The sequence below is a fragment of the Nannobrachium achirus genome, assembly GCF_963921795.1.
Source record: "Nannobrachium achirus genome assembly, chromosome: 12".
NCBI lineage: Eukaryota > Metazoa > Chordata > Actinopteri > Myctophiformes > Myctophidae > Nannobrachium > Nannobrachium achirus.
In genome coordinates, this window is record NC_137832.1 from 7346623 (window position 1) to 7374017 (window position 27395).

The 27395-nt window shown below is 42.7% G+C and overlaps 1 protein-coding gene and 1 long non-coding RNA gene across 2 annotated transcripts; both read left to right on the plus strand.

The window, feature by feature from the left end:
* Window positions 1–570: 570 nt before the first annotated feature.
* Window positions 571–2947, plus strand: LOC308295215. Its single transcript, XR_013962566.1, has 3 exons — window positions 571–718; window positions 2232–2326; window positions 2879–2947. It is a non-coding gene; the product is annotated as an uncharacterized lncRNA (long non-coding RNA).
* On the plus strand, window positions 2944–27395 carry LOC308295364 (kelch-like protein 23; the record flags this gene model as incomplete). The annotated part of the gene is made up of 11 exons (XM_080738419.1): window positions 2944–3076; window positions 4945–5079; window positions 5665–5856; window positions 7268–7411; window positions 8605–8791; window positions 9336–9476; window positions 10470–10577; window positions 12253–12435; window positions 17682–17825; window positions 25160–25343; window positions 27104–27395. Exons 2-11 carry the CDS (start codon window positions 4948–4950, stop codon window positions 27393–27395), a joined length of 1707 nt encoding a protein of 568 aa, XP_080594545.1. The 5' UTR covers window positions 2944–3076; window positions 4945–4947.

A 27395-nucleotide genomic window follows, 5' to 3' on the forward strand; every position in this document is an offset into this window, starting at 1 on the left:
TCCGGTCTGACAACACACTCTACACAAGCAGTTCCAGGAAAGAAACCTAAAAACATCTCTTTCTAGGCCAGTGGTTCCCATTTCTAAAGTAACAATTTATGGACTTTTTAATACCTCTAAAATGAAAAAATGTCAAAAATTAGAGGCAGAAATTGTGAAAAGAATTAGAAGTTGTTTCTATTGCAATCTTATAATAAATTCTTCAAGCAAGCCAAGGAGTCTCAGCTAATGCAACGTGAGACGCCCACTAATGATCCAAACCTCCCCTCTTCCAACTGATAAACTCACACACAATTCAAATAGATGGAGAGATGATTACCTATATGCAGTTATTATACACACACACACACACACACACACACACACACACACACACACACACACACACACACACACACACACACACACACACACACACAGAGAGAGAGAGAGAGAGAGAGAGAGAGAGAGAGAGAGAGAGAGAGAGAGAGAGAGAGAGAGAGAGAGAGAGAGACCCCGGAACTGCTTGTGTAGTGTGTGTTGTTGGAGGACACGGTTAGTGGTAACACACAACACAACGCACGCATCGCTCTGAACCATGAAGTTATAAAAACCTAACTGACTTCTGTTTGAAGCAGATGTACCCACAGTCCCACACCAACAAGCGGGAGGAGGGAGAAATCAACATTTTAGTTTACACTGTTTGGTTTACGGAGCAATTTCATCGCAGTTTTACGAGGTATGTTCAGTAACTTCAGTTAATTTATGTCACGACTGTGTTTGTTGTAGTACAGAGTGAAGCGCTATTCACTTCACCGTGTTGTAGTTTCCTAGCTGGTTAAGTGAATAGCTCTTCACCCTGGACTCAGATAGAGGCTTTACTGGGTTGCCAACCCTCCTGAATCCAGCAGGAGTCTCCTGAATTTGGACCCCATCTCCTGCCATGCTCCTGGATTGGCATTTCAACTGGATTTCTCCTGGATTTATCAAACTGAACTGAGGTGAGGAGGAGGTGAGACTCAACCCCTAGTGCTGCAGTCTCCTCAGGCTCCTCCCTCAGTTCAGGCTGATACCAAATCCAGGAGAAATTAAGGAGAAATGACAATCATCAAACAGAGACAGTCATCACGTCACACAGGACATGTGAGATGAGATGACCCCCAAACCCCAAGCTTAGGGGATGTGGAACTGGGAAGTGTATGCAATCATACTGAGATATTCACTTATTAATGTTAGTACAGATGGGTCTTACATTGCTTCAGTAATGAAATCAATTTCTGTACACCTACTTTTTGTGTTTTAATGGCTGAAATTGAAGGCCTACCCATCATTTCCCAATTTCCAAAGTAAAGCAAAGCAATAATAAAATGATCAAAATTCTAAAATTCACCAGAACACAGGAAAATACATCTACTCTGTTAAAAGGTTTCAGGGGGAGGACCTCCAGTTCCATGAAGCCAGGTCTCATCATGGCACTAACATATCAATCACTAACATAAAGTCTCTTTTCTCTCCACAATATTACTAGATGAAATACCTGGAAGTGCACACAAACCATAGCAAAACAAAAGGGAAGCACCACCTTGTGGTATCAACTGGTATTGCATAATTATGTTAACTGAGTGTCGCAAGGTCCATTTGGTGCATAATATATTGAGTTGTGCTTTGCCTTGAGGGACTGATAGGTGGGTAACTGGAAGAGTGGGCACCTCACTGTTAAAATAGCTTTTTATTTCTCTCCAAAATGTAACAAAAAAAGCAATTGCAAAACCTGTGAATATAGTCAGCATTATACATCATTATTATGACACAAAATAATTGTGGCATAAACAATAAGTTGAAGGGTAATTAAGTCTTATAAATAATACCATGCATATTCAAATCATGTACACATTGCATTATTTCAGAGTTAGACCTTAGCATAAGCACTTTTCTTTACTTAATTTTTTACATTTTGAACCAAAAAGAATTGTCCAGATTTCTCAGGTGCCAGCTCTGGCATTTTCTCAATTTTCGAACTTTCGAACTTTCTTTCGTAAATGAACGCTCTACCTGATCGTACTGCACTCCAGCGCCACACGAAAGTACCTAAAGTAGCAGATCTACAAGCTGGAAAAGAATACAATATTTACTCACATTGGAAACATTGGTGTAACTGTAACTTAACCCTGTGTGTGTGTGTGTGTGTGTGTGTGTGTGTGTGTGTGTGTGTGTGTGTGTGTGTGTGTGTGTGTGTGTGTGTGTGTGTGCAGACGCAGCCCACTCCACTCCACCTCCCCCCACCTCAGCCATGGCTGACAACGCCCCGGCTGCTGCCAAGAGAATGAGACTGGACACTGACCATGATGTGAGTTTCACTTTTTAAAACTTTATTGAAACTTCTTGAAAACCCATTCCATACAATACAGTATCTTTTACAATATAATGACATGCCCAAAATAGGGATGCCAGCCAGGCAGGTTGAAAGTGGGTGAAAAAGCAAGTTATGGATTGATGTTTAAAATGTGGGTCTAAAAGGGAAAGGAACTGGTTGAACTAACGTGTTCCTTAAACGCGCTACGTCCAGCCTGGGAAACTCCCCCGAGCTTCGACTCCTCATGCATAGAAGGAAGCATGAGGTCAGTCCGTTGCTCTCCCCAGGTAGGCAGAGGGAGTGTAGCGCCCAGGATTACATTAGATAATTGACACCGGGGAAAAAAATGGGTTACAAAATCGTGGGATAAAAATGTAGAGAAAAATAAAATAATGCTTGGCTGTTAAGGTCGATGCATACTCCACTTTTAGAGCCGAATTTATTTTGGTTCGGTTCGGGGGGGGGGGGGGGGGGGGGGGGTCACAAAATATCGGTGAGCCGAATTAATGACATTATTCATTTATAAATGTTGCCGTTGCACTTCAGGAGGACAGCACCAGTGCACCTCTACCACCCTCACTGGATGCCGAGCTGTTTGAGGAACCCAAGCATCCCAACACGGTGTTGGAGGGCCTGAACAGACTGCGCCTCAACGCTACCCTGTGTGACTTGATCCTGTGCTGTGAGGGACAGGAGTTCCCGTGCCATCGTTACGTGCTGGCCTCCTTCAGCTCTTACTTTGAGGTAAACAAACAACATTTATTGACCTGCTGCTGTTTTAGCCTCGCATAGCCAGACTCTATCACACTTCGTGGATAGTCTGGTTCAGAGACGCGCTGGCCATTGGGAAAAGCGGGACAACTCCCGAATGGCCGGTTCATTCACGGCCGGTCCAGGCCGGCCATTAGGAAAAAAATAAAATGTCGGCCTTCGTTCCATTTTGGGGGCTGGGCAGCCAACAAAGTAAATCGTCACTGTCGGGCAGAAACCTTGTTTCTCCAAGTTTCAAATTTGTGAATTTCTTCTCAAAGCAAGCCCTGCTTCATCATACTTCATCATTTTGTCGCACAAAAGTAGCGAAAACAGCAGATCTACAAGCACACAACGCCTCGCGGTGCGAGGCGTTGTGTGCTTGTAGATCGGCTGTTTTCACTAGTTTAAATGATTTTTAAAATGATAAATACAAGGTTTCCACCCGACAACGACAAAATATAACTCATGTAATTTGCCCACTGGCTTACTTTGTCACAAATCTTTGAGTAGCAGCAGCGCTGTAGAGAGATCTCTCTCTATAGCACGCAATGAGGGCCTCTCCAACTATTTTTCCCGGGCTGAATCAGGGGCCCAGCAAGTCCCTGGTCTGGTTCTTATCAATGCATTTTCTTTTTTCCATGGGGCGGTTACACAGAGATTCAAATGGACTCTACTGGTTAGACCTACAACAACTAGAGGTGTAACGATATAGTAACTGAATTGAAAAATCGATTTTAATTTGCAATGATCTACTCTATCGATATGCAAAAGCAACATATCGTACCGTCTGGCTTTGTATCGTATTGTTTTACAATGCAGATAATCAGTATGGAATCGGTTTGTAATGCAAACAACCGATTGTACGGAAACAAAGTATTTGTGCCTTGTATTTAACAATTTTAAGAAGGAAAATGAAAAGAGGGGTCTAATTACTTTTCCATTCCATATAGCTACTCTTGGTCTATCGATAAATGTGTGTAATCTCTGTGTGTGTTCATGCCAAGGTGTGGGTGTGTCCACGTGTTGAACTATAATGCATGGGTATTTTTATTTTTATCAAGTCCTTTATCTCCATATACATTCTTGTTTTTTCTCTTGTTTTTTTTTCTCTTGTTTTTTCCTTGTTTTTTTCTTTCTTTCTTTTTTTTCTTTTTATAATGGATTTTTTTTTTGAACACTCTTATAACTAATCAATGTCTTAATTCATGAATACGTAGGATAGGCATTCACACTCTTTCAGCTTTTGCCTATTCCTTTTGATCACCTGTAACAATGATTATATGAATGTATGACCTGTATAAAAGTATGAGATGATCAAATAAACTAAACTAAACAAAAATGTATTTGCCAATTGCTAGAGAATCACTTATGCTCCATGCTCCAACTGACATTTATCATATATCCATAATATTAGATAAAACCTGCACTATTGACACGTTTCGCACAGATTTATTGTCTTTGCTAAATAGTTACTATATCGATTTTAAATCATTTTAGTATTTTGATTTCAGTGGGTTAGGGAGCATGCGTACAAGTGGCTAAACATGTCTTTTTAGAGACACAATAAGCCCATTCCCAACATGAAACTGCAATCTTTCATGTTTAGGTGTGACTCATGGAGGGCTAGTAGTGTTACTGTAAATAGTGATAAAGAATTTGTAGGCTCATTGTGTCTGAAAAGACACATTTAGCCACTTGCACGCATGCCCCCACCCACTGAAATCAAGCTCGCTAGAATCAAGAAAACCAAGGAGTAAATTAAAACATTTTGACACTCATCTTTTCTTTTCTCTAATTACAATCTAAAATATGAACCCTTGTTGTAAAAACAACTAAGTTGTCCTTTCAACCTTCCACAGGCCATGTTTACATCTGGGATGAAGGAGTCCACACATGAGAGGGTGACCATCAGTGGAGTGGAACCTGAGACCATTGGTTTGTTGGTCAGCTACGCCTACACATCGAAGGTGTCCATTTCTGCTGCAAATGTACAGGTAATTATCGTGATTAAACACAATACACAAGCTCACAGCGTGGCACCAAGTGCCGCACTGTGAGCTTGTAGATCTGCTATTATTTTATTTTTTTATCATGAAAATTTGAATTTTGACCCGAGTGTTTTTGAATTCTTCTAAGATTTTCTGAAAAACCTATGTTTCTACGTCAGCAATCTGGCCAGCCATCGTCAAAGAAAAGGTCCTTTTCACTTAAATGGAGCTCAGTTAGCCTGTTCTTGAGAGACTACTATGTCAGTGGTTCTCAAACCTTTTCATGTGAAGGACCCCCAAAATGATATGTATTTGGCCACGGACCCCCATCTCAAAATATTTAGTTCCACGGACCACCCAGAAGCAAAATCTTTGTTATAAACGTTTGCTTTAAAAATACATATATTCAAAGATTTGCACACATTTTCACGACTTTAAAAAAAATAGCAGATCTACAAGCTCGCAGCGCGGCACTCGGTGCCGTGCTGTGAGCTTGTATATCTACTATTTTTCAATAGTTAAAGCATTAAATAATGTTTGGCCTCAATGCCAAATGGGTTAATAAACGTATTTTGTTCATTGGGTCTCTAGGCCCTTCTGGCAGCGTCCAACCTGTGGGACATCACTGCTGTTCGAGAGGCCTGCTGTGACTACATGGAGCGTCACTTGAACACAGACAACTGTGTGGGCGTTTACTGCTTCGCTGAGGCTCACTCCTGTGACAAGTTAGAGAAACACAGCATGGACTACATCTTAGAGCACTTCAGAGTCGTCTACCAGCAGGTCAGTGATTGAGAGATCATATCGTTTGTTTGTCTGTTGTTGGCTTTATCTTCTATAACTTTGTTTTATTACCATCGCCCCCAAGCGGGGGTCTGACTCTGTGGGTCCTCCGCCCGTATTTCTTTTAACAGAGTAGATGTATTTTCCTGTGTTCTGTTGAATTGTGCGTGTCTTATACTTTCATCAGGCTTGCTTTACCAGCATGGAAAGTGAGGGGTACAATTTAAGTCATTAAAACACAAAAAGTAGGCTTACAGCAATTGATTTGAAGACCCATCTTTAATAATAACCAGGCATTACTTAAATGAATATCTCTGTATGATTGCATGCACTGGCCCAGTGCTCTGGGGGTCCTCCCCCAGAAAACTTTTAACATAGTAAATGTAATTTCCTGTGTTTTGGTGAATTTGGGGAGCTTGTTACCAAATCTGGGAGAAATTCAGGAGAAATTACATTTCAGGAGCACCGCCGGAGATGGGGACGGAATTCAGGAGACTCCTGTTGGATTCAGGAGTGTTGGCAACCCAGGATGTAATGGGAGATGAGCTCTATACTTCTTGTCCGATGAATAGATAGCCTCTCTGCTGTTCTTCCTTTTTGTTTCTTTTTTTATCCTGACTATGATTGTGTATTATGAACTCTAGCTCCTTTCGGAACCTCTCCCTCCGCTATGCAGCTCCGAGATGAGGTTCCTCACAGTCGTCAACCAGAATCGTCCGACTGGGGGGAAGATCTGCCGCTCGCGAACACTTCTTACCTTTTGAGAACATTCTTTTTTTTTTTTTTTTTCTATCTAATTTTTTTCCTTTTGAGAACATTCTATCCAAAAGTAAAGGTCCTATGCCGGCCTCATCTGTCTACTTCTCAAGCGTGGAATAAAAATCGAAGCAACGTGTTGATGAAAACACAGAACCGGCTGACAAAATGAGCGATATAAACTCTTAATTTCAACACGTTACTTCGATGTTCTTTCACACTTGATAATAATGATAGTTACCTACTCCTCCCGCGGGGGAAATTCGGGTATCGCAGCCCAACCCAGCTGCTTTTTTTCAGCTTAACCGAGCTGAACCCTTATGAGGCAGCCCACAAGGAGCGCAAGGGGGGGAGCAGTGATAGCTGTAGTGGGGGATCGTACCTGCGACCTCTGGGGTCTCCGGAGTCCTAGGTATGGACACTAACCACTCAGCCATCACTGCTCTGAGAGACCGGCACTGGACCTTTACTTTTTGGATAGAATGTTGACAAAAGGTAAGAAGTGTTCGCGACTGTCGGATCTTCCACCCAGTCGGACGATTCTGGTTGACGACAGCACAACTTGGAGCTGCATAGCGGAGGGAGAGGTTCTGAAAGGAGCTATATGAACTCAAACACTGTGCTAATCCACTGTATTTATTTCTATCCCTACTAGGAAGAGTTCCTCTCCCTCTCTATGGAAAGACTGACACAGATTCTGTCCAGTGACCACCTCAACGTTACCAAGGAGGACATGGTGTTTGAGGCAGCCATGTTATGGTTGGACAAGGATCCTACCCGCAGGCTGACCTTTGAAAAGGTCAGTTATCTCTTAGAAAGGTCCCTGCAGAACAAACTGAGTTGTGCTGACTGATTTGGAGAACAGAGAGAACCAATAGCGATGCCCTTTTGGGGCATAGAATGTCCGCATTCCAACAGACTAGTAAATCAGGGGTTCCCAAACCTTTTTGTCTCAGGGCACCCCATGATTTTTTCTTTTTTAATTCGAGGCACCCCTACATTATAATTTTCACTCCCTGCACCTTATATTTATAGCATATATCGTTGTTGTCGGGTGGAAACCTTGTATGTCCAAAACCGATCATTTTGTATTTACCATCTATAAAATGTACTAAACTAGTGGAAACAGCAAATCTACAAGCACACAACGTGCCTGTAGATCGGCTGTTTTCAATAGTTTTGTGCAACGGTCTTGTATGATGAAGCAGGGCTTTGCTTTACCAAAAGACGTACACATTTGGAACTTGGAGATACAAGGTTTCTGCCCGACAGTGACGATATTTTTGTGATTATGTTGCGAGGAAAACGTTGGGATAATAGCTATTTTGGTTAGAACTGACTGAAAATAACTTTGTACTTCAAGTTTAAAATGATACTAAATATTTTTTCAAGTGTCCACTCCAATTAGATTCCAAATATTATCAAATGATCTTGCGGCACCCCTGGACTGCCATCACGGCACCCCAGGGTGTCCCGTCAGCCACTTTGAAAACCCCTGTTGTAAATAACTAGGCTTCTATCTTCTATGTGCTCTGCAACAGGCACGTGCACACATAGACATCAAAGGGGGCTTGAGCCCCTGCCCTTTTATGCGTCTGTAAAAGCTGCCCTCTGCAGACCATGAATGCAATTTTTACTAATGCTGAAACTGAAAGAAATGCAAATGCCCCTCTTTCCATGCCATACCTGAAGGCAGCATTCAAGAGAATTGTCTCGTCCAAACTCTCCTGAACTTGAGTGCAGCATCTTATGTTCAAAGAATTGCCCTCTCTGTGTAGAAATCCATGCCGTTACGCCACATCTCCAGTATTGACTTGATTATGCTTAGTTCAGTGTGGTATCAAGCGCCGAAAATAGCGACCTTCAACGCATCGCAGAGCGACGCGTTGTGAGCTTGGAGGTCTGCTAATTTCGACATTTCCACCAAAAGGCCCTTTTCGACATTTCAGCCCCTACCTCTCTAACATTCTCTGCACGTCCCTGCTCTGCAAGGTGCTGGATCAGATCCGTCTGCCTCTCATCAGCCCGTCCTACCGCCACACTGTGAGTCAGTCTGTGGACCAGCTGAAGGAACTCAAGGGCTGCCAGAGCTTCATCTCTGAGGCCAGGAAGCAGGCCAGGAGCCGGGGCAAGAACCGGCCCAAGCCTGGCGCTACCACACGCCCAGGCAGGAGAACAGGTACCCTGGCTGGCTGCCTCACACATGCATGCACCATATGGAAGTGGTATGGATGGGACCATATGAAAATGTCATATCACGATTATTGTGGCGAAGGAAATTGCGATTCACGATATTATCGCGATAATCAAAATCCATTATCCTGGCGCGGAACATTTGCCCAAAAGTAGCCGCTCACAACGCATGAGTGTAGATTGGCTATTTTTTGGCAAAGACATTTGATAGAGAGTGAAAAAAAAACCCTGTATCAACATATAAGTAACTTTTACCAATTATAGCGGGTTTAAATGGTACTGGATATGCAGCTCTGCAAATAAAAGGTGAATTGATCCCAGTGCATGACGAAGGACAATTTCACGATAAATTAATCTTCACGATATGATTTTTGTGATTGTTTTTTTTGTTTTTTTTTATCACAATAAACGATAATATCGCTTAGCGCCCCATCCCTACTCACACATGCATGCACGATGGAACTGATGGTGGGGCAAAATGAAACAAACAATATATCCTTGAACTCTTAAATCTGTCTCCCCCCCCCAAGTGATTGTGGCGTTGGGAGGACAATGTCGGAATGCTGAACACTCTGACAAGATAAAGCGCTTTGATCTCCTGACCAGCCAGTGGAAGACTCTGGGACGTCTTCCAGACTCAGAGTACGGACATCATTCCGTGGTGATGGCAGGTGAGATCTACAGTATGTGACACGTTGAGAGCTTGTAGACCAGCTGATGAAATGATTAAATATGCACTATAGTTTAACACATTTCGTGCCAAAAACAGAGATCTCCGACTTGCGGTCTTTTTAATGCGAGCGTATTAATGTCGCTGTTGGCTACTGTAATAAAGATCCGCGGTTGCCAGGAGACGAATGCATGCAAAGATAACCCTGGAAATGAAAAGCGCTTCTCCATCCAGTTCAACTTCTTCTTCTGCAGGGAAATTGGATCATCTCTGGATCTAGGTTTCCACAGTGCCCATAGTCCATTCACACGTTGTTTAGTGGAGACTAGGTGAAGTTGCATCAACCGGAGAAATGTTTTTTTCTGTTAACATTCCACAATCATATCCACACAGACACTCGCTTGTGATTGCCCTCGAAAATACGGTAAAAACACTGAAAAACCCTGGCAGAAGCTACTGAATTAATTAATGAATACATAACAGAATATGAGGTAAATTAAGAATTTCCAAGCACTGTAACTGTATGTATGCGATAATTGTTCGAGTCTATTTGAAAACAGCTATACTTTTCCTAAAGCAGAACCTGTACATATGACATGTACTCCTTCATTTGAGACGTGTGCCTGCTCATGCGTGCGAACCACAGTGTGCTCAGTCCTCACACAGATGATGATCAAATAACATAACATGGCAAGGAGGCACAACAAAAATATTGCACTTAATTCATGTTTCTTTTATTGGACGATAATACCACGATATCAATATCACGATCAAATCTCAAATATAATACCGGTATTTCAAATATAATACCGGTATTATAAAAAGCATTACCGCCCAAGCCTAGTTCACAGGTCAGGCCTTGTTCAACAGTTACGTGTGAACCATGACAATAATATTGACCCAAGTCGTGTATGCATATTAAAGTCTTTATTTCTTTGACAATCACCAAGCCATAAGTTATTTTTAATTCTTATCTTCTCCCACCATACTGTAGGCTCTACGTTATATTTGACGTCGTTCCGAGGGGAGATGTGGCGCTATGACGTTACCTGTAACTCCTGGTTGAAGATGGCTCCCATGAATGAAAGTCACGGTTTCATGAGTAAGATCCACAAACTATAGCCGCTTTCCAATCCGAGGGATTCACACTTCGAAGTGCGCATTAGGTTAGATCTACAAGCTCACAATGCGTCGCAACGCAACACATTGTGAGCTTGTAGATACGCTATTTGGCGCGGCCCAGTGACGTCATAGCCCTTGAAATGCGCACTTCAAAGTGTGAATCCCTCGGATTGGAAAGCGGCTTATGGCATTCACTTCAACAAAAGTTAGTCAGGTGCTGCTCCTTAATGCATATTTCTAATCAACCTAACTAATAATTTGCAAAAAATGTAGATTTTCTTTTTTTGTACGTGGAAATGTCATTTGACATTTTTTTAAATGTATCCACAACTTTCCTACATCCCATTGTGCATTGCACAGAAGTTGCACGGAGCTTCCGGTGCCGCAGCCGAGTGTGATCTACAAGCTCACAACGGTTGCATCTGCAACGCGACATGAGCTTGTATGTCTGCTGTTAACCGGAAGTGTGGTGCAAAAAAATCTCCAGTAAATTCCCGCGGAAAGAGGTGGATCATTTTTGCTAAACACTTTTTTATTTATATTACTCCTAGAGATTTTGTTCAAACATCTCTATAGACCTGTGATCAAGACAGATCTGAAAGATTTTTCATTTTCCATCCTGATTCATTGGCAAACATTGGCTTCCATAGTTGTCTCAAATCATAAACACAGCGTGCGATTGCCATGATATTTGGCACACACATTCCCAATTCAAACCCATTTAGGCCTAGAATTATTTAATGCTTTAACTAGTGAAAACTAGCAGATCTACAAGCTCACAACGCGGCACCGAGTGCCGTGCTGCAAGCTTGTAGATCTGCTATCTTTGAATATATCTTTTTAAAAGCGAACATTTATAACTCAAATATTTTCTTTGGTTGGTCCCTGGAACAACCTACTTTGAGATGGGTTTGGGGGTCCACGGCAAAATGCATGTAATTTTGGGGGTCCTTGAAAGTTTGAGAAAGTTTGAGAACCACTGGTTTAGAAGAAGGATTTATAGAATCGGGTGAAAAATATTCAAAGACACATTTAACTCTCATACTGCTTTGGACGTTCCTGTTCGCCCCAATTCTCAAGAGACCTCCGCGCCATTACGGCGCTCGTTCGCGTTCGTTCGTTCATTTACCTTGTTGAAGCTGATGAGGGGTCGCGCCGCCGTGTACTGTAAACACATTTTCCGCGGTGATGGTGTAAAAAATCCATTATGCGTTAACATCAACGGAGACCAATTCACTTCCTTGTTGATTTCTCTGGCTGTGAGGCTCTGTGGCCAGTGACTGGTCTGAATGCACGTAACAGGCAAATCACATTCATTCTCAGCATGACGCCGCCCTCTGCTGCCTGGCAGACCAAAGTGCACTATTGCACAATCAAAAAAAAAAATCATAATAAAATAAATAAATGTCTATCTACTATAACGTCGCAAAGGTAAGCCGCTTTTTGATGGCACCAGACCCAATAAATAAATAAATAATCTGGCAGTAGGAGAGTTAATAGCAGATCTACAAGCTCGCAGTGGTGCCACGCCGTGAGCTTGTATATCTGCTATTTTTTCATAGTTAAAGCATAAAATAACTCAGATTTGCGATCAGGCCTAAATGGATTACATTTTACAACATTTTGCGGATGACGTCTTTTTCTCTCTGCTTAAGCCCACGTAGGCCTGGTGACGCTGGACGGCTATGTGTATGCAGTGGTCGGCAAGAAGGATTCCATGGAGCGCTACGACCCCAGCACCAACACCTGGCAGATCATCAAGTGTGCTGGGTTGGCCAACCACTGTCATTCCAAACGGACTACTATGGTCGCGGTAGATGGACTGCTCTATTTCATTGGTATGGAACAGGTTTTCTATAGGGTGACTACCCGTCCCCGCATCCTCACAGGACAGTCCCGAACAAATGGCACAATGTCACGCAAATGAAAGATATGGAAAGAAGAAATTAGCTTCAGATTCGGCACGCGCGTTCCCCGCCACGGCGCGGAGTGCCGTGCCGGGCCTCTGTCCGACCCGATGCGCGGTTTTCCCGAACCGGCGCGAAACGTTCGGAATCTCCGTACGCGGAGATGATTGTTGACATCAGACTGTTTCTGAGGAAACCGGCGCAAGCGCTGACTCATTGTGACATCACATCATAAAAGGCTCTGACATCACGTACGCCACATGAGTCAACAAAAAATGCCATGGTTACCGGCGCGAAACGTTCGGAATCTCCGTATGCGGAGATGATTGTTGACATCAGGCTGTTTCTGAGGAAACCGGCGCAAGCGCTGACTCTTTGTGACATCACATCATAAAAGGCTCGGCCACGTACGCCACATGAGTCAACAACGAGCTTCTAGTTATTATAATCAAGCATCTATACTGGACCAATTGGTGGCAAACCTAAACCAGAATGTTTAGCAACATATTCTCACAAACACCTCTCACAAACATAGCCACCACGTCGAACAAACGTGAAAATTTACAACTGTCCACATTTTAAACATGCCACTCTTTGAACCGCATTTATTTCAATTTAACAAAATTCGCCTTACGCATAGCAGCCACTCCTGACGGAGTGATCCAAAGTTGACCGGCGACGCGATTTAGGTCACAAATGGGCGTAAACACAACGCACTCCCAACTGCCTGCTAGCAGAGATGGAGCAAGGGGGAGGGGGCAGTTCGAGAGAGCACCATCACGCTGTTCTGCTTCACACCAAACACTACACAGGGACACACACTGCCATTGGAATATGATAGGAATTTTAACTTTTAACTTTACCCTTTCTGCAATGACAACCTTCACAATGCAGCTTACAGCAGAAAAATGACTTATTTAAGCCACGTGTGTGTGTCAGTTCTCCATGTTCTCAACACAACATTGCTTCCCTCCATAAAGAGTAGATTATGCATGCGATGTTTGACCAGACACGCGTGTGTGTTTGTGTAGTCCGTTAACAAGCATGGTATGTTGGTAGCGATACTTTTGTACTTTTACTTGATTGATACCTAACGTTGGGAAGTGTTACCGAATAGAGAGAGAGAGAGAGAAAGAGCGCGAGAGAGAGAATCGTATTTCAGAGAGAGAGAGTTCAACTTCTGACGTAATTCTGGAGAGCAGATCTGCAAGCTCACAACGCCTCACGCAAGACGCACATCGAGATGTTATCTGCGTGAAGATCAGCTGATGTGTGTTTGTCTCCCGTTCTGTCCAAGCAAGAGAGTGAAAGTTTTTTTTTCCTCTCTCTCTTTTTTTTTCAAGCCGCTGCCTGCTGTGAGTGCCGTGCTGTCAACATAAAACGAGCTGCATATCCTCTGTGTTGCTAAAGCTCCCCTATAAATCACATGTTTGTGCAAGAAAGAAAAGATTGTAAATCTGTTGATCCAAATGAAGCCTGAGACTGTACAGCAGCAGCTCTGCAATGAAGCGCAAAGTAGGCTATGCTGTAAAACAATAGGGTGAAGTCAGGTAAATTGGGACACTTTTTGGAAGCGCAAAGTATAGGGTGAAGCAGGGCCGTGCAGCCCATACAGGCAAAATAGGCAGCCGCCTGGGGGCCTCATGCTTACTTACTTAATCCTCTTCTTCCCGGATGGGAAATAAGGCTTCGACGACTCGACGCCATTCATCTCTCTGCTGTGCTAGTCTCTGTGCCTCGCCCCATGTAAGCTTCAGCTCCTTCAGCTCCCCCTCAACCGTTCTCCGCCAGGTGTTCCTAGGCCGCCCAGGCCTACGTTTTCCCGGTGGTGTCCATCTAAGCGCTGCCTTTGGTATCCTCTCGTTGTCCATTCTTAGAACATGGCCTAGCCATCTGAGTCGCCTGAGTTTTATTTCAAGGACCACATCTCTGCATCCTGTTTTGGCGTACAGCTCCTTGTTTGTTATTTTGTTTGGCCAGAAGATTCGGCAGATCTTTCTAAGGCACCCATTGTGGAAGGCACTGATTTTATTCATGTCCCCTTTAACTACTCGCCAGCATTCCGAACCGTACATGAGGACAGATTTCACGCAGCTGTTGTAGAGCTGGATCTTGGTCCTAAGATGGTACTGTCGGGACTTCCAGATTGGCTGTAGTCTTGCGAAAGCCCCACGAGCTTTGGAGAGCCTTGCTTGGATGTCTTTTTTCGCTCCATTGTCCTTGCTGATGAGGCTCCCCAGATATGTGAAGTCCTCTGCAAAATCAAGTGGCACGCCATTGATGGTGATAGGTGTAGGGTTGGTGGTGTTTATGCACATGACTTGTGTCTTTGAGGTGTTGATGTTCAGACCTGTCTGTTTTGCATATTTACTCAGCCTATCCGTTTTCTCTTGCAGGTGATCTCTCTTTGAGGACAAGACCGCCAGGTCGTCCGCAAAGTCTAGATCCTCTAAGTGGGAGAAAGGCGTCCACTGAGGGGGGGGGCCTCATGAGATTATTATTATTATTTTATTTTTTAACCAACATGGCCATCAGGGGGCCCCAGTTGAGCTCTCAACTGTGAGACAGAGAACAGTTGAAGTAAGGGTGAGGGTTAACATTAGCTCATTAGAATCTGAAAAGAAGTCAGGTAATTTGGTCCGCTTTTTGGTAATTGGCCTAGGAAACTAAGAAAAAGCAATGTGTGATACTGAATTTGTTTTTATGATTAATAAGGACTGTTGTCAACATGTTTAAGTTTAATTTATGTAATAAAATAAATTCGTTTTGATCCTACAGCTTTTGAAACAGCTGTCACACATTTTCTTGATTAGCAGTTTTCAGGTAATTTGGGCTACCATATCAGCTGAAATGACGGGCACTGTTACGATGTTAATATTATGGGCTCATTGGGCTGTATGCAGACAAATACATTTACTGCACCCATCATTTAGCTTGTCAGAGTGGTCGTTGGAGCGCCTCAGTGCTGCTGCAGAAGTCACGTGCAACTTCTTCCAGAGAGATTGATTGATTGATTGATTGATTGATTGCATTGGAAATAAATGAGTCAACTGTAACTCCATCAGGTGCTTTTGTTTTACATGCTGCTAGGAATACACCATGGAACAGTGGTTCTGTTCATATCAGGAACCCTCAAATTTTTTCTAACACATTTTTGGACACTGTTCCTACACATTTTGCCCAGTAGCTAGATAGATACATACATAGATAGACAGACACATAGATACATAGATATAGAACTCTGGCGGTGTGGTTCACTTCAAAATCTACATTAGTGGCATTTACCTGTCGCTCTTGCGCATTAAAGCTATACTGTGTAAGTTGCTCAACTGGTGGTCTGTAGCAGTATAGCAAACCGCGGTCGCGTTTGCTTTTTTCGTCCGTTTTTCGCTCGCGGACCGGGCCGTCAGACCACCGCGTCCGCCTCGCCTCGCCGAGACGCTTTCAATGAGGTCTCCCGTGTCCTTCTACGAGCAGCCTGGAGAGTTACATGCTAGACTCCTCCAGTGTAAACACTGCAGTGTACTTCCTGAAGGCGTGTTTCCTAAACCCACCAGAGAGCCCGGCAGTGTATGTTCTGCGCTGTGATTGGCCGGCAGTGTATAACCCTCGCTGTGATTGGCCGGTAGTGTGATGACGCAATTTTTCCGCGAAAACCGGTCCCGGGCAGGGATCATAGAAAACATATAAAGAGAAGGCTTTAGAAGCTGAAAATAACGGAGTGGGGGTTCTAAAACTTTAGCGATTTAACAGCTAGGACCATTTTAAGATTTGTTTTATAAAAAAAGTTACATGGTACAACTTTAACATCATACCTTATTTTAACACACCAAGCCAACACAGAGCAAGCTTTCCTGTACCTGAGGGGTTTGAATAGTAATAAAGTAAATGTCATGTTTTCAAAATGCATAACTTAGAGGGGAGATTCATAATAATTACGTTCAGCCTCATGGTGGTGCTATAACAGCCCACTTCACATTTTGCCCTATAACTCTTTAACCATAGGTCGGAAAATCAAAATGTATTTTCCCCAGGATTCCTTGGGTCATGACACATGTCCCCACATAGGCCACACCCATTTGCATCAGGATAGATTTTCCGCCATTTTAAATTTTCTTCAAAACACACTTTTTGCTCCTTTTCGACATATTTCCTCCAAATCTCACCAAAATCGGTACACATGTTCTCTGGACCCATGCAATAAACATATTCAAGCGACAATTTTCATAGTCCATATTGTTCACCTGTAATATGCTTCCAAAGTTAGTGGGAGGGGCCTATTTATCAGAAAAGGCCACAAATCACAAACAAAACATCCAGTCAAGACTAAATTCGAATCACATGTCAAGGGTTGTATGCTCAACGAATTCCCAGAAGCAGGGCGTGCCACAAATGCACAAAATGCAACCGTTTCATGCCAAAACATGATTTTTGGGGGAGCAATCCTCCCAAAATGAAAGTTTGCTTATTTTGCTGACGCAAACATATTTCTCACATAAGCATATACTATACACTGTATATGCTTATGTTTCTCCATTAGCATATATGCTTATGTTTCTCTGGCAGTGTGAAAGGACTGACAGATACAGATCTCCATATATGCCCATATCAGTTGGAACACTGCTGCAATTTAGCTGTGAGCGCCCGCGAAGCGGGCGCGATCTCTAGACGTGAGCGGCCCGAAGGGCCGCAAACTTCTAGTTATAATACTAATTGTGATGTCAGCGTGATGTAAAACCAATATGTGCTCATATATGGAGATCTCTATTTCTCATATATGGAGATCTCTATTTCTCTATTTCTACTGAAAAATGTTGTTTTGTACAACTGTACATCATGCAAGTACAGTAACAGCAGGGGAAGTAGCTAAGAACGTAGGCAATGATCTGAGCTATCTGCATGCGAAAGTTGGAGTCTGTAGAACCAACCATGTGCTGTGTAAAACTAATTCACTAACTTCTAGTTAGTGTCTATATGTTGGAGGTGGTCACCCTATTATTACATGTCATCCTTTTCATGTTGACACTGAATAATTAAGTGTGTGTGTGTGTGTGTGTGTGTGTGTGTGTGTGTGTGTGTGTGTGTGTGTGTGTGTGTGTGTGTGTGTGTGTGTGTGTGTGTGTGTGTGTGTGTGTGTGTGTGTGTGTGTGTGTGCGTGCCGTCCGACTGGGCCCTAGGCGTCCCTCGCAGTTCTCATGAAGAGCGAGTCCAGGTGGTCAAGTACGATCTTGAAACATCTGTGTGGACAGAAGTCGCGCCTACGCAGATTGCCCATTGTGACCCAGCTGTCTGTACCCTGAATGGAAAGATCTACATTATAGGTATCATACCTGTTCTTAAAGATTACTATACACTAGGGCAGGGTTCCCCAATAGGCGGCCCGCAGGCCATTTGCGGCCCGCGGGGGGGTTCTGTCTGGCCCCCACCAACCCCAGTAAAAAAGATATATATATATTTTCGTGGAATAGTGAAAGTTACAGGTAAGGTGAGTGCGATATGAAACGTAAGCTTACCATAATCACAGTAATCCTTAATCATTTTCAATCATATTCAAGGGCTTTTGGAGAAATGAGACAGACACAGAGCCCTGCAGAGGGAAGGTGATTGTGTCAGACTCTGGCCCTCATTTATCAATGGAGTGTAAAAAATGGTCTATTTTTTTCACCAAATTTTGCGTAGGGCAACGTTTGCGTGGCATTTACGAAAACGTCCTAAACAGACACACCTGGCGTACATTTGATCCCAGCGTTGATAAATGCGCAGGCTGAAATTTAAATAACACGCCCTTTAGGGTTGGACACGGTAACCGCCGTACCGCGGTAAACCGAGGTCTACCGCGGTGTCGGTGTGCTTACCGCGGTAAAAAAAGACAAAAAAAAGTCTATTTTTTATTGGAAAACAAGCGAGTTTTAAAACAGGGGAGAAGCGAGGACCGCATGCGCTCCATGCCGCTCTGCTCTGGGCCGTGTACCACAGTTTGGAAGCCACATACGTCACTCTCACTCAGACACAGACAGTCACTCCTGCAGCTGCCTGCGTAGAGGAGTACAGAGCAGCGTAAACTTTCTTTGTAATCCACTCGACACAAGGATGTTAATACATACCTTGTGTTGTGGCATATCTTTTTTTATTCATACGGATTACTGGCGGAGCGCGGGCCGCGTGGACTAAAGCCGAAAATGAAACTATTTTACTTTTTCCATCGCGTCGCACGTTGTGCCCGTTCGGCGGCGCGTCGGAGATTGTATAACCTTTTCTGTCAAGTCTTGTAACTAAAACCTGTATATAGCAGCACTCAATCACTGCGATTTGAGAGTTGAGACGTGACGTGAGTTTACAGAATCACTGTACACGATCTGACTACCCTTCCTCTTCTGGTTTGTTCACACAGCTGTTTGTGTCTGAAAAGCCTACTAGCTAGCCTACGTTACTATGGTAACCCGACAGTGCAGATCTAAAAGCTCAGAACGCGTCGCGGATGCAATGTGTTGTGAGATTGTAGATCTGCTCCTTTCAAAGCCATACCCGCTGTGCTGTACGGAGAAGTATAACTCGGGCGGTCAGGCTGTGTCGCCTCTCCACTGTGGAGAGGCGACTTTAGGGAAGATGATTGCAATATTTTGGCTTATCGCCGAACCTTAATTAATAGATACGGGGGTGCGGTAATTACCGCAGTACCGTCGGTAAATGGGAAGACGGTAATCGCGGTAACAAAATGTCGATACCGCCCCAGGCCTAACGCCCTTAATTATTCTCGAAACGCCCCGATTTTACGACTAGAACGACCTGAATACGACCTAACAACGAAAGGAAAGCCAATAGAAGAGATTTTACTCCTCACGCTTCAAGTTCAATCCCATGTCCAGTCCCACACAGACCACGCACGCATGCACGCACGCACGCACGCACACACACACACCACCAAGCCCAGCAGCATTTTGGTTCACTGAATCATTATTACCTTTCATCATTAACTCCAGCATAGTGTAGGCCTACTACAGTACTGTAGCGACTGTATAAATTGAGAGACCCCACAGTTACGTTTTGGATATAAATTTAACCCAGTTTCGGCAACGAGCACAATGCGCGTTTGAGTGCTTGAACTTGCAATCATGCACCGTTCCCGCACGGGCTGGTCTTCTCCCCGGTGGGCCGTGGACCCCCAAATAAATCATCCGCAGCGTGCGTGCGCTGGGCTGGGCACAGCCAGGTTTGGACCTTCGGGTTTTATCCATATTTAAAAGGACTCGCGTCACTGTATAAATTGGAGGCTCACGCCTCACGGTAATGTAAGATCACAGCGGCGCCGCGCTGGTCCCGAAAATGCTCTCGCATGCATTCGTAGGCTAGCCTATATAGGCTATGTGCAATTGTTCTGAGCCAGGTCTGCAATCTTAAGATTTAGACTGTTAAAGCACTTAACAGTAGATTGCTTCCATATTGCTAGATTTTAATTGCTTGTCATTGTAACTTGGAAATAAAATCGGCGTGCATGTCCATGATGTAGCTGGCTATAATAGGCTATGCTTTTATAAAATGTAATATTTTCACAGGATTATTTATTATTGTGTTGGATATACATTTTCGAGTGGATACATGTTTCCATTGCCTGTCAGATAGTTAGACAATGCTGCTCCGCACGTCTACAATGGAACAAAGTGGTGTAGGATGAATCCTACACCACCTCTGGACTTGACGTGAGATTTGATCCTACCCTACGCCAACGTCAAAGTCAAGTTGAAATGATAAATGTCGAGACTTCCCTAAATTTCGGTGTACACCCAAATTTTGATCTGCACCACGTTGATAAATGAGGGCATCTGTGTCCAGCTGGCAGCTGATGCCAATAAGTAGTAACGGCCCCTTGTCAATGGATCAAAGGAAGGCAATTATGTCGCTGCACTGTTAACTAGCTGCTACAGATGCATACTTTTCAAGCAGACTGGTTAATTGGTTCTTAACTTATTTTGTTTAAATTTTAAGGAGTGCATTTCTCATAATAATTATAATAATGGTGGTATAAGAGCAGCAACAACACTAGTACAGTGTTTCTCAACCTTTTTTCTGCCAGGGCACACTTTTCATAGCCAAAAGATCCCAGGGCACACCTAGATATATGGCATGTGTGGCTATTTTCAAAATGTTTGCCTATTTCTTATATTATTTTAAAATTGGCCAATGTTTTACCAGTTTTTATATAGTTTGTTGATTATTTTTGATGCTGTAATGGTCTATTTTATTTTATTTCTTGATGTATTAAACAGGTTTTAAAAGTTCTTAAATCGTGACTTCACTGTCAAATTTCAAAAGCCACACCAAAGGTCCGCTGCACAATGCTTGAGAAACACTGCACTAATAGGCCTATATCTGAATTGTCGCTGGAGTAGCAGGAACGCCGCCGTCGCCACCCGTAATGTTGTGGCCCTTGGCTTGGTGCCCTAGACATAATTCGGCCCTTGGCGAAAACTAATTGGGGAACCCTGTATTACACTATTAGACTTATTACGCTATTACACTATTACACTTATTGCGCTATTACACTATTACACGTATTGTGCTATTACACTATTACGCTATTACACTTATTACACTATTACACTTATTAAACTATTACACTATTACACTTATTACACTATTACACTTATTACACTATTATACTATTACACTTATTACACTATTACACTTATTGCACTATTACACTATTACACTTATTACACTATTACACTATTACACTTATTACACTATTACACTTATTGCGCTATTACACTATTACAGTTATTACACCTAGACACAGTTACTCTATTGCACTTACAAACCATTGAAAAGATATAGCAAATACGAACTATCAATAATCGACCAATCAGAAGAGGGGGCGGGGCTAACTTAAACCAATTAAGTACAAGGACTTTGAATCAAGTAAAATGACACTACCCACAAGTTTGTGCGACAAACGGTTGATGAGTTCTAGCAAAAAAAAGGAACAATCAAGTATCGACCAATCAGAAGAGGGGGCACTTCCTGTTTGGCGAAGGAAGTTTGATGCTTCGCCACGGGCACGCCGTTTTACGAAAACTCACGATTTTGATAACTTTTCATCGTTAAGTTGTCTTGTGTATGCCGAGCGAATCTGAAGTTGATCCGATCAACCCCCTAGGAGGAGTTTGTTAAAGTGAGACATGTGAAAACGGCCAAAAATGCGCCAAAACGCCATAAATTAGTAAAAATGGCTGACTTCCTGTTTGGTTTCGGACATGGCGCCAAGAGACTTTTTTTTGTGAGTCTGGACATGATACAAATGTGTACCAATTTTCGGACGTGTAGGTGAAACCGTATAGTAGGGCTGTGCCGTTGACATTTTCTAGGGGGCGCTGTTGTAATCTAGTTCTCAGGGGAGCACCTGGAGATGTTGCTTGGTACACATATTAAAACGTTGCTCCAGAGATATAGTGGAGTAGAAATAAAGATTAGTCTATTTAAACACTTTTAACTCATACTGTGCCTGGGCCAAAAGAGGGCGCCAGAGAGCCAGACATTTCTGTATAGGCCTTCGCTCTAGCTTCCGTCGACACAGCCAGTAATGGCTTGTGATTTCACTGCGACCAGTGTTATGGATGACGAGGAAGTTAGCTAACAGTTAGCTATTAGCTTCTTTATTTTTTAGAAGCCCGATCTGAAGCTATTTTAGTCGCAAAAAAACTTTGTCGCTGCACTGGGAACACAGTTCAGAGAAAAAGGTCTCTAAAGATGTGAGTTTGTATTGATGTGGGCGGCGCGGTGCGGCAGCGTTGCCCGATTACGGGCCGATGTAAACAGAGTCTCGGCCCCGGCCATGGATGGACATTTAGACCGGGGCTTCGTTGAGGCCTCCGATTAATTAATTCATTTTATTAAATATCCCGGACTAGTACGGGATAGGCACCCCGGAATATGTCGCGCCGCCGACAGTATAGATTGAGTTTTTTTTGGGGGGCTCTAAACTTTATTTTAAACCATTTTCAATGGAATAAATCGTCGGACCATCTAGAATCACTTGTTTGAAAGCGTAGGACGACCCAGGACCACCCACATCTCTACAAGCACCTCAGGGTAAGTAAAATAGCAAAAAAAAACATTGTATTGGATTGAAATAAAGCCGAACCTGTCCGGGATAGGCACAAAAAGGGTTAAAATATTCCAGTAAAATAAAAGCACCTCAAAACGCCTTCTAAGGCTGCTATTAAACGGAGACGCTGCCGATCTCATTTTGGATTCGTTATCAAAATGAGATCGCCTTTACACCTCGCATTGGCTCCTCATTGATTCGTATTGTCTGCGTTTACACGAAACGCACCATGTCATGCAAAATGCTGTAGTAGCCTACATATGCCCGTACATATAGGCTACTGTGTATTTACCCTTCAACTATAAAATATAGCCTATGTTGTTTTTAATGAGACATGCTATGCTCCCAAATCCATATTATTATCGTCTGTTGAACTCTGTTCGCATATTCAATGAGTCCCGCGGTGCAGCCAGTTGGCTGAAGTTAAATCGTAGAGGTTTTTTAAAAAGCCAATAAAAGCCACCTGGAAGATGAAGGTTGGAACTATATGGAGCAAATTTCTGGACATCTATGGGGATGGGCGATATAAAGTCGGAAAAAATGCATAACCCGAGCGAGGCAGCGAGTGGAGTAGACTACAGAGGCGCACATGGGTATGGTATAACGTACCTTGATTACAGGAGAAAATAATAAAATGTACTTCTTAAAATGAATTAATCATGCTTGTTGCTAAAAAGTATTGGCAACATGACTGGTGTATTGCATGCATGCCTTCACACGTGCAAGACAACAGCCATGTTGCCATACCTTTGCATTTGCAGAACTGACGCTGCTGGCGGGAGGAGCGCCAGCAGCGCCGGAGGAGGAGGAGAATTTTGTGACATTATGAGCAAGTGGCCTATTCGTGGACTCTGACTGGACAGTAAAAGTTAGGAGCGATAGGAGGACGTTTTTTTGGAGCCGTGTGCAGAGCACATGAGCTCCCTCTGAGTGGCAATGTGTGTCCTGTCTCACCAGAGTCTGTGTCCAGTCAAGAATGAACAGGATCTGCCCATGCGCAATTCTTTGGATGGGATTTATGTCACTTTGAAGTGAGCCGATCTTTTGGATGGGATTTATGTCACTTTGAAGTGAGCCGATTTTTTGGATGGGATTTATGTCACTTTGAAGTGAGCCGATTTTTTGGATGGGATTTATGTCACTTTGAAGTGAGCCGATTTTTTGGATGGGATTTATGTCACTTTGAAGTGAGCCGATTTTTTGGATGGGATTTATGTCACTTTGAAGTGAGCCGAATCTCTGGGATCCGTTCTTTTCAAAGAGCCGTTCAAAAGTTATTTATTTTGTAAATACTTTGTAGATTTTGATTATAATTACAAATCACTTCAATCAAAAACATAGACCTGGAACTGCTCAAATTCACGGCTCCACTTCGAACCGAGGTTTGATTTTTGTGATATGAGCTGTTTCTTTTATCTGTCTGTCTGTCAGCATATTCATTACTCGTGTGAGTAGCCTAATTGCAAAGCATCTGGATAAATCACAATAATTACCTTGAGTGCGCTGCATCTGTGACGTGATGTAGTCCACATTTTGAAGAATTAATCCAGTTTTTAGGTAAAAACAAGGGGAATGCATTATTGCCTGGAATACCATAAATGTTACACGATAAAGTGTACAGTTTACAGCTCCTCGCTGTCAATCAGAACAGCGCACGGCTGCACTGCAAGTGGATGGATCGGCACATGAAGGCAGAGAGGGACGCACAACTATGGGCTTTAATAATCATTAAATGGTCGGTCTCTTGGAAACTCGGAAATAAATGGATTTAATAATTAGTTGGCTGAGAATGGAATACTGGTTTAAAGTAACTTTGATGAGAGGAGAGCTGTTGGTAGCCTAGTGCTTGCGACTCCTGTCAAACGAGCTGTATAGTAGCCAGCTGCGCTAAATACTAAATTGATCTGACCTACATAATCTTTACGTCTTTTGCTGGCAGTTGTAATTGATTGGTTTGGAGAAGGATTCCAATTGTAGGCTATAAACATTTTTAAAAGGCTTTCATATAGGCTAGCCTACTCCTGATATTTTCCAAATGAGGTTTGGGCTAATAGATCACTATGTGTTCAGTTTTGGCTATTTTCTGGGTTTTAATTAGGCCTACAACAACACAATACATTTTCGGTTAGTATGACAGACTGACACTGTTATGCAGCGGGGAGGGGGAGCAGGGGGGCTATGACATCATCGCACTCTCCCTCGCCGGCGATTTCCTTTATTACACAGCTGCGTATTTGATGCGAAAACCCACTTTTCCACTTTCAGACCCGAATTCAAAAAAGTGTCGGATTAGGTCATAAAAACGCGTCTCCGTGTGTCAAAATGGCCGTTTTACTAGTAAAAACTACCTGGTAATTACAAATTCGTCTCCGTATAATAGGCCCCTAAGTCCTGACCTAAGATTTCTGAAAAACTTCAATTTATTCAAACAAAAATAAAATAATATTCTGTATAAATATGTTTCTATACTGTACATAGCAACAACAACACAAAAATGAATCCAATAGAGCCCACTGACATTCTCTATCCTGCTCATTCTTATTGATCAAATAGGTGGTGCATTTGCGGAAAACACAATGGAATGCTACAACCCGAAGACGGACCAGTGGAGTGTGTGTGCCCCCATGAAAGAGCCCCGCTGTGACTCTGGTGTGGTGGTGGTGGATGGGAAGATCTACGTTCTAGGAGGGATGAAAGAATTCGCGGCCATGCTAGAATGGGAGCAAGCATACGACCAGTAAGACACTGCTGGAGTCCCAATAAACAATAGGGCTGGGCGATTAATCGATTTTTAATCGAAATCAGATTCGTTTTGTTTGGAAGATTTAAAAAAAAGAAAATCGTCAAATCGATTTTCACTTTAGTTAGGGTAATTCTGGTATGGATCTCGCTCATTACAGGGCAAAAGGTCCACAGCCCAGTCCTCCTAAGACATGACAAGGTTCTGCAATATAATAAGCCCAAGTCGGACAAAAAAACTGAAATCAACTTATCTGAGAAATAAATCTAATTTTATTTTTAGGCCAAATCAAACAGCCCTAACAAATGATTGCGATTTGCGACTGAATTGTCTTTTTGATATTGAACGCTGGAACTTAACTCATTGAGTGCCTATCCCGAATTAGTTCGGGATATATTATCGCATCCCAGAGTGCCTATCCCGAACTAGTTCGGGATATTAAAAAAAAAAAAAAAAAAAAAAATATATTTTTTGAAAAAAAAAAATTGAAATTTTTTTTTTGGACCCCATCAAATCTAGTGAACATGATTTCAATCGCGATTTTGCATGTTCCACCCCCATACAACCCCATCTAACATACAGGGCAGCCATGTTTGTTTACATAACATGTAAAACATAATGGCGATTATCTCAAGAATGCCTGAACGGATTTCCAATCGGATTTTTTTGTTTGAAAGCTGTGAACAAACTGCACAAATCCACTCCAATGCAATCCAGGATTGCATTGGATTTTTTAGAGCTCATTCTTCTCAGTTTTTTTCCCATGCATGAGGTGTGCAAGATTTAATCATGGCTAAGTTGACGAAAATAAGGCTTCTAAAATGCTTGGTAGCCAATAGCTAACTTCAAGCTAACTTCATCCTCTTCCTGTACATGCACAAAGGAAAGTGTTCAGGCAAGTCATGGCTGCAGGGCTTCTGCATATACCAGCATATCTCTATGGGATTTTCTATGGCCACTGGGCGCCCTCTAGTGGTGACTAGGGTGGCACTAAATGAGTTAACATAACACTAACCTTAAAGGAGTAGTTCACCCCCAAAATGACTTTTTTTCTATTGATTACTCAGGCCATGGAGACTAGAGTTCAATAATATTTTTTGGTTTTTATCACATTCCTAAGACAAAAAAAATGATTTGAGTAAATTTACCCCCCATTGATTCCGGATGGTGACCCGTTTCGAAACGGGTCACCATCCGGAACGAATGGGGGTAAATTCATTGTTATCACATTTTTGTCTTAGGAATGCGACAAAAAACTAAAAATATTATTGAACTCTAGTCTCCATGGCATGAGTAATCAATAGAAAAAAGTCATTTTGGGGGTGAACTACTCCTTTAAAGGGGAAGACCACCCATTTTCAATATTGAACTGTGTCATTAAGTTGTGTGGAAATAGAAAAAAATTTCCCCCTCTTCTGTGTTGCCTAGAACTGGAGGATTGATTTTGGGGTTTGTATTGTAAAGTACAATTTGATGACATCACACATTGTACTTTACAATACAAACCCCAAAATCAATCCTCCAGTTCTAGGCAACACAGAAGAGGGGGAACTTTCTTTCTATTTCCACACAACTCCTCTAAGGTATATTAATGACATATTTCAATATTGAAAATGGGTGGTCTTCCCCTTTAAAGACAATCATTTTATATAAAATAAAATGTATCGATTATGCGAAAATAATTGAGATGATCTCAATAATCTCAAGTGTAATAACAGACATTTCTCTCATGACTATCGGTCTCTCTCCTCGTGCAGGTTTTCCAACAGCATCGAGCGCTACTGTGAAGAGACCGACTCGTGGGAGACCGTGGGACAGATGCCCACCTCTCGCCACAGTGCTTGCTATGCTCTCAACTGCGTGTCTTTCAGGCTGAGGGATGACTTCCCATATCCAGCTGATGATGATGATGATGATGATGATGACGACGATGATGAGGAGGTGGTTGATAGTGATGATGATGATGATGATGATGATGCTGGTAGTTATTATGTGAGTGACTCCGACGATGGCCTCTTTCTCATGGACTATATACCCTATAGTCCATGA